This window comes from Mycotypha africana, assembly GCF_025528875.1.
Source record: "Mycotypha africana strain NRRL 2978 chromosome Unknown BDF20scaffold_2, whole genome shotgun sequence".
In the NCBI taxonomy this organism is placed as follows: domain Eukaryota; kingdom Fungi; phylum Mucoromycota; class Mucoromycetes; order Mucorales; family Mycotyphaceae; genus Mycotypha; species Mycotypha africana.
The window spans coordinates 2617662-2628920 of NW_026515726.1; the positions used below are offsets into that span (position 1 = coordinate 2617662).

General features: G+C 37.0%; 5 protein-coding genes across 5 annotated transcripts; 4 read left to right on the forward strand and 1 right to left on the reverse strand.

Moving 5' to 3' along the window:
* Positions 1-31: 31 nt before the first annotated feature.
* Positions 32-2102, reverse strand: BDF20DRAFT_854589 (uncharacterized protein). Its single transcript, XM_053080190.1, has 4 exons — positions 1821-2102; positions 1644-1679; positions 714-1577; positions 32-649 (listed from the first exon to the last, which is right to left on the reverse strand). Exons 2-4 carry the CDS (start codon positions 1666-1668, stop codon positions 90-92), a joined length of 1449 nt encoding a protein of 482 aa, XP_052939600.1. The 5' UTR covers positions 1669-1679; positions 1821-2102; the 3' UTR covers positions 32-89.
* A 2551-nt stretch (positions 2103-4653) lies between these two features.
* Positions 4654-7321, forward strand: BDF20DRAFT_854601 (transmembrane amino acid transporter protein-domain-containing protein). Its single transcript, XM_053080191.1, has 6 exons — positions 4654-5232; positions 5313-5768; positions 5878-6115; positions 6224-6448; positions 6521-6790; positions 6871-7321. The coding sequence occupies exons 1-6, from the start codon at positions 4871-4873 to the stop codon at positions 7057-7059; spliced, it is 1740 nt and encodes a 579-aa protein (XP_052939601.1). The 5' UTR covers positions 4654-4870; the 3' UTR covers positions 7060-7321.
* On the forward strand, positions 7322-9472 carry BDF20DRAFT_854605 (squalene epoxidase-domain-containing protein). The gene is made up of 8 exons (XM_053080192.1): positions 7322-7581; positions 7671-7848; positions 7931-8045; positions 8117-8214; positions 8294-8501; positions 8577-8712; positions 8775-8966; positions 9049-9472. Exons 1-8 carry the CDS (start codon positions 7383-7385, stop codon positions 9318-9320), a joined length of 1398 nt encoding a protein of 465 aa, XP_052939602.1. The 5' UTR covers positions 7322-7382; the 3' UTR covers positions 9321-9472.
* BDF20DRAFT_313830 (uncharacterized protein) lies at positions 9455-10519 on the forward strand. The gene is made up of 3 exons (XM_053075185.1): positions 9455-9615; positions 9679-9922; positions 10017-10519. Exons 1-3 carry the CDS (start codon positions 9613-9615, stop codon positions 10133-10135), a joined length of 366 nt encoding a protein of 121 aa, XP_052939603.1. The 5' UTR covers positions 9455-9612; the 3' UTR covers positions 10136-10519.
* A 383-nt stretch (positions 10520-10902) lies between these two features.
* Positions 10903-11152, forward strand: BDF20DRAFT_813758 (small subunit of serine palmitoyltransferase-like protein; the record flags this gene model as incomplete). The annotated part of the gene is made up of 2 exons (XM_053076909.1): positions 10903-11008; positions 11070-11152. The coding sequence occupies 2 exons, from the start codon at positions 10903-10905 to the stop codon at positions 11150-11152; spliced, it is 189 nt and encodes a 62-aa protein (XP_052939604.1).
* Between the last annotated feature and the right edge of the window lie 107 nt (positions 11153-11259).

Genomic DNA, 11259 nt, shown 5'->3' on the forward strand with positions numbered 1-11259 from the left:
CTTTTTTTTTTAATGCCTCAAAGTATATAGAGGGGGGGGGGGGGGAAGGGCAAAAATAAGGAATAGAATGGACGTTGAGGGTAGATCATTTAAAATCTTAACACATTTGATGAACCGCCAGCAACCATGCTTTGTTGTTGATGACTTGTTTGCTGCGGTGGAACAGGGATTCCCATAGTCGTCGTTGCTCGCTGATATTGAGGAATAGAATTCGGGATATTGGATGTGGTGGTTGAAACAGGCGGCGGCGGTGGGGCAGATGCAGAAGTATTTGCTGTGGTTGCGGTGTTAGTGGTGGATGTACGGTTATTCAGAAAAGAAGTAGGTGGAGCAGGGATCATTCCCAATGTGCTGCTATTGGGTGCAGTAGAAGAAGGAGGCATAGGAGGAGGAGGTATACCTTGTCGCATCATTTGTTGCGTTGATAACATAGAAGGCATGGCTTTTTGTATAGAATTAGGATGGAAACCGTTGGCCTGTGCAATAGGGCAGTCCTTATGAGCTAACAGTAACGTTTTTAAGTTGACGATCTCTTCTTTCAAGGATTCTGATTGTATTTGAAGTCTTTCGTTATCACTTGTAAGAAACTCGACCTTTGCTTGAAGATTATTCAACCATTGCTTCTTCCTCTGACGGCACTTTAGAGCGGCTAAAATAAACGAAGGTGAGTATAAGCTTTTCTTATAGAAACCTTTAGGATTGTTTTCGCTCACCTATTCTGTTTCTTTCTAAAAAGTTTCTTCGCTTTTCATCGTCTTCAGTTGATTTACCAGTCGACTTTGATTTCTTTCTACCGCCACCACCACCGCCATTACTACTACTGTTGCTATTCTTATCCTGATCTTCTTCAGAGTTGTTGGTTACTGCAGAAGATCTTCTTCTTGATTTATTCTGTGGTTGATTATTCGATTCGTTACTGTCTATTGAGTGACCATCATCTTCCTGATGAGAAAATGACCGTTTTCTACTATTGGATGTGGTTGTATTAGTACTCATTTGACTATTTGTAGAAGACTGTCTCATGCGCGGTATGGATTGCTCTTGCAATTGTTGTTGTTGTTGTTGCAAGTGTGCATGTGGGTATGGATTCGGCTGATATTGATGGTATTGCGTAGTATTCATATAAATTGGCTGAGGTGCCTCCATTTTAATAGGATTGGCAGTAGAGGTGAATGAAGATCGACTAGAATAAATATTAGGTGGTGCTAATTGCCCGTTTGTCGTAGTAGCAGTAGAATAGTATTCATCAGGATTTGCAGGACCTTGTAACATGGAAGGGGATAATGGTCCTGTACGAAGTGTTTCCCAAGTGAACTGATTTGAAATTTCTTTTGGTAACACACCTCCACCAATAACGTTGGTCTGTGGTTGTGGTTGACTATTGCTGTTGTTATGATCGTTATTGTTGACTATTAAAGCCTGCGAAGGACTAGTAATAGCAGCAACAGGGGGCAGCTTGAGTTTATCTTTTGACGTTTCTTCGACGGATGCTCCTGAGAAACTTTTCTCAAAAGGATTAGGTTCTTGATCTAACTTGGCGCTAGGATTTAAAGGCAATACTGCCATGGGAGCTTCATCTATTTTATTCCGAAAGCAATCTATCAGTCAAAGAAAAAGCTTTTTATAAAAGAAATGCAACATACCTTGAACCATTGGGTTTGATTCCATAATGTCTTTGTCTTTATTACTCATAAAACAGGTTGGTTATGTTTTTTTTTGTTTTTTTTTTAATCAGATATGAACGATGGATAGGTCACAAACGAAAAACATAAAGGTTAGCATCAAGAAGTGAAATGGGCCTTTTTTTGAATGTATTTTACCTTGAAAAGTCTTTCCTCTTTTGAATTGTAATTTGATTTAAACGATATGAATACAGTCTTTTCTTTTGTTTTTTTGAATAGAAAGCTAGGTTATTTGTAAGAATGTAAAAGAAATGTTTCGAATAAAAAGAAGTGATAAGAAATAGAGAAAACAAACTGTAATCAAATTAAGCTGTAGAGGAAAGAAAAGAATGTTATGGAACCTGTTCCGGTGCAATAGAGGTTGTTCTTTCTGAGCAAGAAACAGTTAGAAAAAAAGAAGTAATAGAAGAAGAAAAAAAAAAAAAAAAAAAAAAAAAAAAAAGATAAAATAATTCAACTTCGGCTGTTCAAGAAATAGGCAGCTGTAACCATTACGTCATTTTCACTTTATTTGGGATTGCCATGATTCTAACATGAAAAAGATCGCAGGTCCACTGTGTTGACCAATAAAAAGCGTTCTGGAAAGTTCAATGATTTTCATCTTATTTGAATGACAGATCCAATTTTTTGCACACCCATCCCCCCGTTCCTTGGTAAAGATAATAAGGCCATAATGGTATCATTTTTCTTGCTTTCTGTAACAATTACAAATCTTATCAGCTCAGAAGCGGTCCAATGTAAGAAACTGCATGTACTGGACCCTGACTGAAGAATTAGGAAAAGTACATAGATCTGAATCTAAAGATCATCGAGCTTGGTTCTGATTTGCGAGCACGCTAAAAAAAGTTACAATGGCGGGGGTGAGCGGGTATCCTTACGCCTGACCTTTTTTCTGACTCCTTTTTCTCATAGCGGCTATTCTTTTGTTATGTTGCACCAATGTGTCTTCCGGCCAGTTGAAGCCGAGATTGTGAGTTATCTTTGGCGCTGTTGCCATTGAAACTCTCTATCGCCATACGTTAGGGTGGCAATGTCTGTTGTTTGGAAAGAAGAAAGCTATCGTATATTTAAATAGATGAAAGTCGATTCATCCAATTGCTATCAATGAGATTCTGTAAATACCCTACTATTCTGAATTTGACAGTCCGACCATTGGGCAGGATGACAGATTTGGAAGGAAGAACAATGAGCGGGCAAAGTTGGCATCGGATAGAACACGACTCTTCCGCTAAGTAGAGAACGCACGGAGAGAACTAATGGTATGTTATAATAGAAGTTAAATTGGTGCAAAGGCTTCAACTATAATAAAAGATCCCTCTCCTGGCTTATCCTTTGAAAAACACTTTTTGGGTTTCGAGTTGCTTCTTAAGCATGAGAGGGAAATACATTATCTCTATTGACTCTTTGGTAAGACTACTACTACAATGTGTAGCTGTGCGTCACGGTCTCCAATGATGTTGATGAGTGTATGAACAACCCTCCAAAATTAAAAGTTAGATCGTCGTAATTGTTTCACATTTAACTGCGCTCCAAATCTTGATCTATCATTTAGTGTTTTCTTTCATGTCGCGTGGAAATTGGGACCTGAATGATGATGCCATCGGCATGACAAAATTATTTGTTGTAAATTCTTGGCGCTTCCCAGTGTTTTGACCGAGTGCTAACTTTTATAAATAGCTTATTACAATCATTATCAGAATTCCCGTTCGAAAGCCGGAAGAAACCATCTATTTGAATAATAATAATAACTCGGCCTATGCACTGGAGAGCCTCATCAAAATGCTATTCATTACTTTAACTTTGAAAATTTCATAACGTACAATAATGTGAATAAATATAACCGTAGCTGTACAATTCTCGGTTGAGCAAGAACATGATTGAATAGTTATTGCTCTGTTATGTCGTTAACATTATGGATTACGATATCATAATCCTTATCAGATCATAACAAACTATGACGGATATAATGTTAGACACTGACTTGGTTTTTGCATTATCTACTTTGGTAGTTATTACTTTAGCTGTATATCTCCAAAACAATAAATACTACTTAGTAGAACAGAGCAGGTCCTTCAAACAGTTTTTCTCTTCAACAGTTCAAGACATCCAAAAGAATACCATAAACAGGTCAATTAGCTTTATCGCCTATACCATCTGAGGCGGATAATGCTCAGCTAGAGGCGTCATATCATGGGAAAGGGATCTACCTCAACCTTAAATTGTAATACCGGCTTCAAAAGCTTTACCCTGAGACACAACCCATTCAGCTATTTCTATGCCCAATACATCATCTCAAAGAATGTTATAAACGAGGTTTTTTTTTTTCTATGAGGCATTTATTAATCACCTTAATGTGCTCAAATGATCTAATTTCACTCACCGTTTCATTTCAGAAAAAAAAATAAAATAAAAGTTAAAAACCATATTGACTAATGGTGATAATGAATGCCGATTTATATCAATCCTGAAACTATTTTGCTTTTTTTTTAGCTTAATTAGACATTATTGAACGATCGCAGTTAAATAAATTACCTCACATTGTTATACAAGCCCTGCATGGAGAGTTAATAGCAAGCACACATCAATCATGGCTTTTGTGTTTATATAACAAAAAGTATTTCTTAAAAAGAATAAAAGAGTTTACCATTTCTGAGCAGTATCTCTGGCTCCTTTCTTATTTGACATATATACCACTTATAGGTTTACCAAGTTTTAGTAAATGAGTGGAAAAACAACAACTCGACAAAATAAGTATTGAATGGACAATGTGTCATTTTGTCTGTGCATTCAAGAAAACAAATCCTACATTTCTCACATAGTCTGCCTATCAAGTTATCTGCATATCGAGATCTGTGAGCAGATTCTTCTTCTTTTTTTTTGGGTTTGACTCTACTATTGTGTTTTGGTTACACTAGAGCTTTAATGAACTATATATTAAACGGAAGGGAACTATTATTGTTTGGCTGTTTGACAGCGCATCATCTCTGTTTCATCATCATCTTCGTTTGAAAATATACAAATACATACTAGTTCTAAACAGATTTTAGACTTCTTTTTTCTTCTTGATTGGTAGCTTATAGTATAAATAAATTATCTATTAAGCAATAATTTCCCATTTTTCACAGTTCACTCTGTCTTTTCATTCAACAAAAGAGTAGAACTTTTTGAGAGTTTCTAAAACACAATTCATGTCTTCGAGCAATACGAACAGTGTAAATTTCTCTCGTGCCCCAAGTAACATACATCCCAGTTTTAGAAACTACGAACAAGGGCCAGCAGAGGTGAACGAGCTTCAGCATCAACAGTTTCAGGATACGAAATCGAAAGCAGCAGTAGCGGCAAAAGAAGATGAGGAAGACACCTTCTATTCAGCCCAGGGAACACCAATCTCGCGCCCGCAGTCCATCATTAAGGCAACGCTGCAAGATTTTGCGGGATCTTATTCGCGTACTTCATTACTTTATATGACAGATTCTATTTCTGTTGACCAGCACAGCCATGCTTATGAAGAGGATGATTTGGAATCTTTACTCTCTAGAGTCAAATCAATGTAAGTACATATAACTGTAGCAGTATTAAAAAAAGGCTGTTCCATAACAGGCGTCATCCATATCCTCAAATGATACTTAGTGATTCTAAGAGAGATCAAAGTCAAGATTATCAAACGTTCAATTCTAAAGAAGAGGCCAAGACACATATGCTTTTTGGGCCACCCATTTCACGTCATTCAACCATAGCCTCTGAAATACTCAAAGATGATGATGGTGATGCAGATATCTCCGTTGAAGGGAAGAAAAGCAATTTTGTACAATCTATATTCAATGCCATCAATGTTCTGGTAGGCATTGGTATCTTAGCGCTCCCCCTCTCTCTAAAATACGCTGGCTGGATTGGCGGCTCTTTGATTTTTATGTTTTGCTGCTTTGGGACAAACTACACAGCCAAACTTATCATCAAGTGTTTGAAAGTGAACGCTTCTAACGATGGGCTGAATCAAACCTACGGTGATATGGGTCAAATTGCTTTTGGCAAGAATGGCAGACGATGGATCAGCATTGTCTTTCTAGTGGAGCTAGTCACAATAGGGTAAGAAGGTGGAGAGGAGAAGACTCAAAGTAGTATGAAAGCGAGATGCCGTAGGCTTTTTTTTTTATTTTTTCTCTTACCTCTCGTCCATTTGCGATGTATATCATAGTGTGGCCATGATTGTACTGTTTAGTGATGTTCTTCAAACGTTATTCACGCGTGACTTGACCCTCGTCGAAACGAGATGCCTGTCGTTTATTATACTTTTACCAACTGTATTCCTACCTATAAGGAAGTTAGCCTATACAAGTCTAACAGGCATTATTGCGTGTTTCTCGCTGTTATTGATTGTCTTTTACGACGGCATATCAAAAAAGGACAAACCGGGAAGTTTATTAGAGCCCATGGTAAGTACCTCATTGAGCAAATTGTTGTAGTACAAGCGCACACACACGCACACATACATTTATCAAATTTAAGATACAGTTCAATTGAATGACCTATCCGACATTTAGGAAACAGAATTTATTCCTACTGACATCTCCTATGTGCCGCTCAGTTTCGGTTTGATCATGTCTGGTTTTGCAGGTCATGCCGTGTTCCCATCTATCTATAGAGACATGGAAGATCCAAAAGCTTATAATCGCATGGTCAATTTAACATATATTGTTACTGCCGGTATTTATGTGACGATGGCAGTTATTGGTTATCTGATGTTTGGGAAAGACGCAATGGAAGAGGTAAAATAATGTGCTTTGCATAGGATCATTATATACTCGTAAATTGATCCTATATCCTTTTCCTTCATGTAGATTACTCAAAATCTGACCCAGATACCTGAATACAGTCAATTACTCAATAAGTTTGCCATTTGGTTACTGGTGATGACGCCTGTTTCAAAATACGGCTTGATGACACAGCCACTCAATTTGACTTGTGAACTTTGGTTATCTCATAAGCTGGCTAGCTATTATCAGTTGAAGACAAACAATAGTATGATTTTCAAAATCTTTAATCGAATTACTATCACTGCCATTTTGGTTTATATCTCCTATCTTTTACCAGCATTTGATAGAGTTATGGTAAGAAAGACCCTCAAAATAAGAAAAAAAGATTATGTAAACAGTCTAATCATCAAATGTTACTCTGTGTTAAACATTAGTCCTTATTGGGTGCATTGTTCAGCTTCGGCATCTCTATTCTGTTTCCCATTGTTTGTCACTTGAAACTTTTCAACAGTAAGCTATCTACAGTTGAAAAAATGCTGAATTGGACTATTTTCACCATTTCTCTTTTCATGGCCATTGCTGGTACTTTATGGAGTCTATTCTTCACTTCACCTACTAAATAAACAAGTATTTTAATAATGCCTTTTGGTACTTTGTGTCATGATTTATTGAGAGCAGGGAAAAAAAACAAAGCCCGAAAGGAAAAACATCGTTCGACATTTTTCAACAAGGTTGCCCACTGCTGCTGTTGTGCATAGTATTGCACTTTCATGTGATTCTTCAGGTACACATGGATCTACCAATCATAGCATTCCCTAGCGGGGACGGACTTTTATATATTTTGCTCCACAGTTTCAAACCAGAAAAATAAAAAAATAAAAAATTCTCTCTCCACTTTTTGCTTTTTTTCCCCCACTCCATTTACAATAAACTTGTCATCTCTCCAATGCCCACCGACATTAGCCAAGAATATGATATTATTATAGTTGGTGCCGGTATATTGGGTTGTGCAGCCGCTAAAGCTTTCGGTTCGGACGGCAGAAGGGTTCTATTACTAGAGCGCGATTTATCAGAGCCAGATAGAATTGTAGGCGAATTACTACAACCAGGAGGCATAAATGCATTAAAATCGTTAAGGTTAGAAGGTAAAAAGACATGCTTACCATCAAACAACAGAGAGCAAAGAAGTGATTCTTACAGATATACCTCTTGGTCAATTTGAAATTATATCTAGACTGTGTGGAAGGAATTGATAGTATACCTTGTTACGGCTATGGTATTCTACGTAATGATGACTATGTACAGCTTTCATATCCTATCGACACTCTCACGGAGAAGCAAGCAGTTGGAAGATCTTTCCATCATGGCCGTTTTATCCAAAATTTAAGACAAGCTGCTACGACTACCGAGAAGTAAGGTTTTTAAAGCTTGTTCTGAATATCTCTGTGTCACTTTGATGACATTTATCCATTAATGTGCATCCCCTTTCCATAGTGTTACAGTGAAAGAACTGACAGTAAATACACTGTTGAAAGAAGAGAATGGACAAGGAGAGAAGGGAAAGGTCATTGGCGTTGTTACTCAATCGAAAACAGATGAAGAGTTTAGAGTAAAATAGAATTGATGTTTGAAATTAAGAAAGACCTGCAGTCATAACTTAACCTTTGCTTTTAAATACAGTTCTATGCCCCACTTACAATTGTATGTGATGGTTTATTTTCCAGGTTCCGCAAAGAGTTTACTATTAAAACACCAGATGTAAGGTCAAACTTTGTGGGGTAAGAAAAAATCAAAGATTTACAAGTGTCAACTTTCTTAAGGCCGCGTTATTCACAGATTTGTTGTGCTTTTGATTAGCTTCATCATGAAAGACGTCAAGTTACCTTACCCGCATCATGGACACGTTATACTAGCAAATCCTTCACCTATTCTAATGTATCAAATCAGTACACACGATACACGAGTTTTAATCGATATACCCGGTAAATTGCCTTCTTTGTCCAATGGAGACTTGAAACAATATCTAAGAGAGACTATCGCACCTCAGCTACCTGACACCATACGCGTAAAGTTGTTTGATGGCTCTGTAGCAGTGATTATCGTATAGTATACTAACGCTGTTTTTCTCCCCTCTAAATAGCCTAAATTTTTGGAATCTTTGGAGAAAGAAAGGATTCGGTCTATGCCAAATGGCTTCTTACCGCCTTCCATCAATCAATGCGAAGGTATGATAGTATTGGGTGACGCAATGAACATGAGACATCCACTCACAGGAGGTAAGAAATAGAAAGACATATGGTTCGCAAAGATGTACATTAAACCGTTTTGCTTCCATTAGGTGGGATGACCGTTGCATTCAATGACGTTGTACTTTTAAAAGAGCTCTTATCACAAGAAAATATACCTTCATTTACAGATACCGAACTTGTTTTACAGCAGTTGAGATCTTTCCACTGGAAAAGGAAAAAATACTGTACAGCTATAAATGTTTTGGCCATGGCATTGTATACCTTGTTTGCGGCAGGGAATGGTAGGAATTAGTTTATTTAAAGCATTTTACATTCTACCCATCCGTCTATCAAGCAAAGCTTAAAACTTCTTTTTACTCTTAGATCCTAATTTGGCCATCCTACAAAGAGGCTGCTTCGCTTATTTCAAATTGGGAGATTATGCCGTTGAACCCGTAGGTCTTTTGGCAGGTTTACTACAACGTCCGTCTGTACTTATATATCACTTCTTTGCAGTCGCGTTCTACTCAGTATACCTTGAAGCAAAAAAGAACAGCTGGACAGGTGCTCCTCAGAGTCTCCTCATGTTCTGTACAGTCATTTATACTGCATGCGTCACCATTTTACCTTATCTTTGGACTGAAGTAAAATATTAGACCCCACTACTATCATACGCACAATCGTACTTATTACCTCATTACTATTATTACTGTTATTCTTAATATTACTCTTACTGTGAACCTATTACTAATTTAAATCCCCAACTTGCAAGAAAAAAAAAAAAAAAAAAAAAAAAAAAAAAAAGAATTATGTAAACTTATCTTTCATTGTCACGTTAGAAGAATTTGCAAGTCTTACCTGCTGATTTGTTCTTATTACATCGTTTCTCCTTGATTTCTTTTTTCTATTTTTCGCGATTTCCAACATTGATAACACTTACATTGTACCATGGTAAATGTCGCCTAGCTCGAAACTACCAAATAAACTTCCCTAACCATTCATTTTCACTGTTAGCCCGACATAACGTACATTCGAGCCAAAAGAGAAAAGACAATTTTATATTTATGCATCGACAAAAAAGATTCAATCGACCAAATCAAGCAAAGTTTATGTAAAGCATTGAACAACGGTAAAACAAGCGATGAAGTACGGCTACTTGTGGAGGGCAATACGAAAGGGGAGTATAAATTGTTAGAATCGGCAAAGGCTCTAGAGAATGCCGATATTGTTTATTTTGTTTATTATGACCGTGATCAAGGTATTGCAAGAGCTTTCAAAAGCAATGTTTTTAAAAGTTATACACATATTTGAAATCAATTAACCTGCTCTCGACAAATGTGGAAAAAATGTAGGTCAATGGGAAGATGTTCACTATTCAATTCCTGAGTTAGATGCGGACGATGAAGAAGAAGTGTTGCAATCACCACCACCAGTGCCAAAGAAGGATAAGGGAAAGGGCAAAGCTACATAACCCTTCATAACTCAATGAGAAACGGATTCTTTGTATATAGTATATTATTCTTTAGTTTCATCCCACCATCACTTTACACGCTTAAATTCCAGATAAACCTTTCCCTAGCAGTATTAGTATGGATTGAGCCTTTCCTCTTACTATCATACTTTTAAATATTAAGCATATGCTGTTTATTTTCGTTGTCGACGTAGAATGGAGAATGAGATTTTTACTCTTGCTCGTTTTGCATTTGTTGCAGTGCTGTCATTTACAGGAGAAGTAGTGAGGAGAAAGCATTAAAAAGATAGAATGAAATACACGCCAGCAGACTTGATCAAACACAGTTTCAATGTTAATAATCCTGTGGAGCCTTAGGCATGCATGATGTGCCTGTGAATGTCGAAAATGGTTACTGAAATAGTTCAAAGGCCGCCGGCTTAGAGCTTTGCTGTTATCGAAAATCAATGGAATGGGTCCTTTCTGTGTTCCTTATTTGTAAGAATATGTTGTTTCAGATGGCTCCTCTTGCCCTAGAAGGCTTATACATAGAGTGCGTTTTTTAAATAATACCTTTAAATTCATACCATATTGACATCAACATACTAGCTTTATCGTTGTCAAAAGCATGTATTAGGCAGAATCTATTATTTTTTATCTAATTCAATTCAAAGTGCGAACTCTTTTGTGCGATCGTGCCACTGCCAAAGCCAGGTTTTTTTTTATCGTTGGTGCTTCTTTTCTTTTGGTTTTTTTGGCTCCTTTGCTGCAATAAATTTCAAATAAAAATGACAGCTATCAAGAATATCAATAAATATATCTCAAGAAAAGTATACCAATATGAGTTACAAACAGCTCTTTACATGTTGGAGCCTTGGGAAAAGTTCCTTTTCAGTAAGTGTGAGATAGAGGGCTCGGCGTCTATTTACTGTTCTCTAACACACAATTGTCGTAGATTCACTTGCGCTTTGTCTGTTAAGCTTGTCAATTGCAACCATCTATCATTTTACACCTACAATATTTAGCAGCACGTCATAAACGCAAATGACAAACCCGGCCTTATACTATCTATATCCATCTTCCTATAATCTTAATTGTATCCAAATGAACGTTTCACCATTTAATAACCATCTATAAGACTTAAT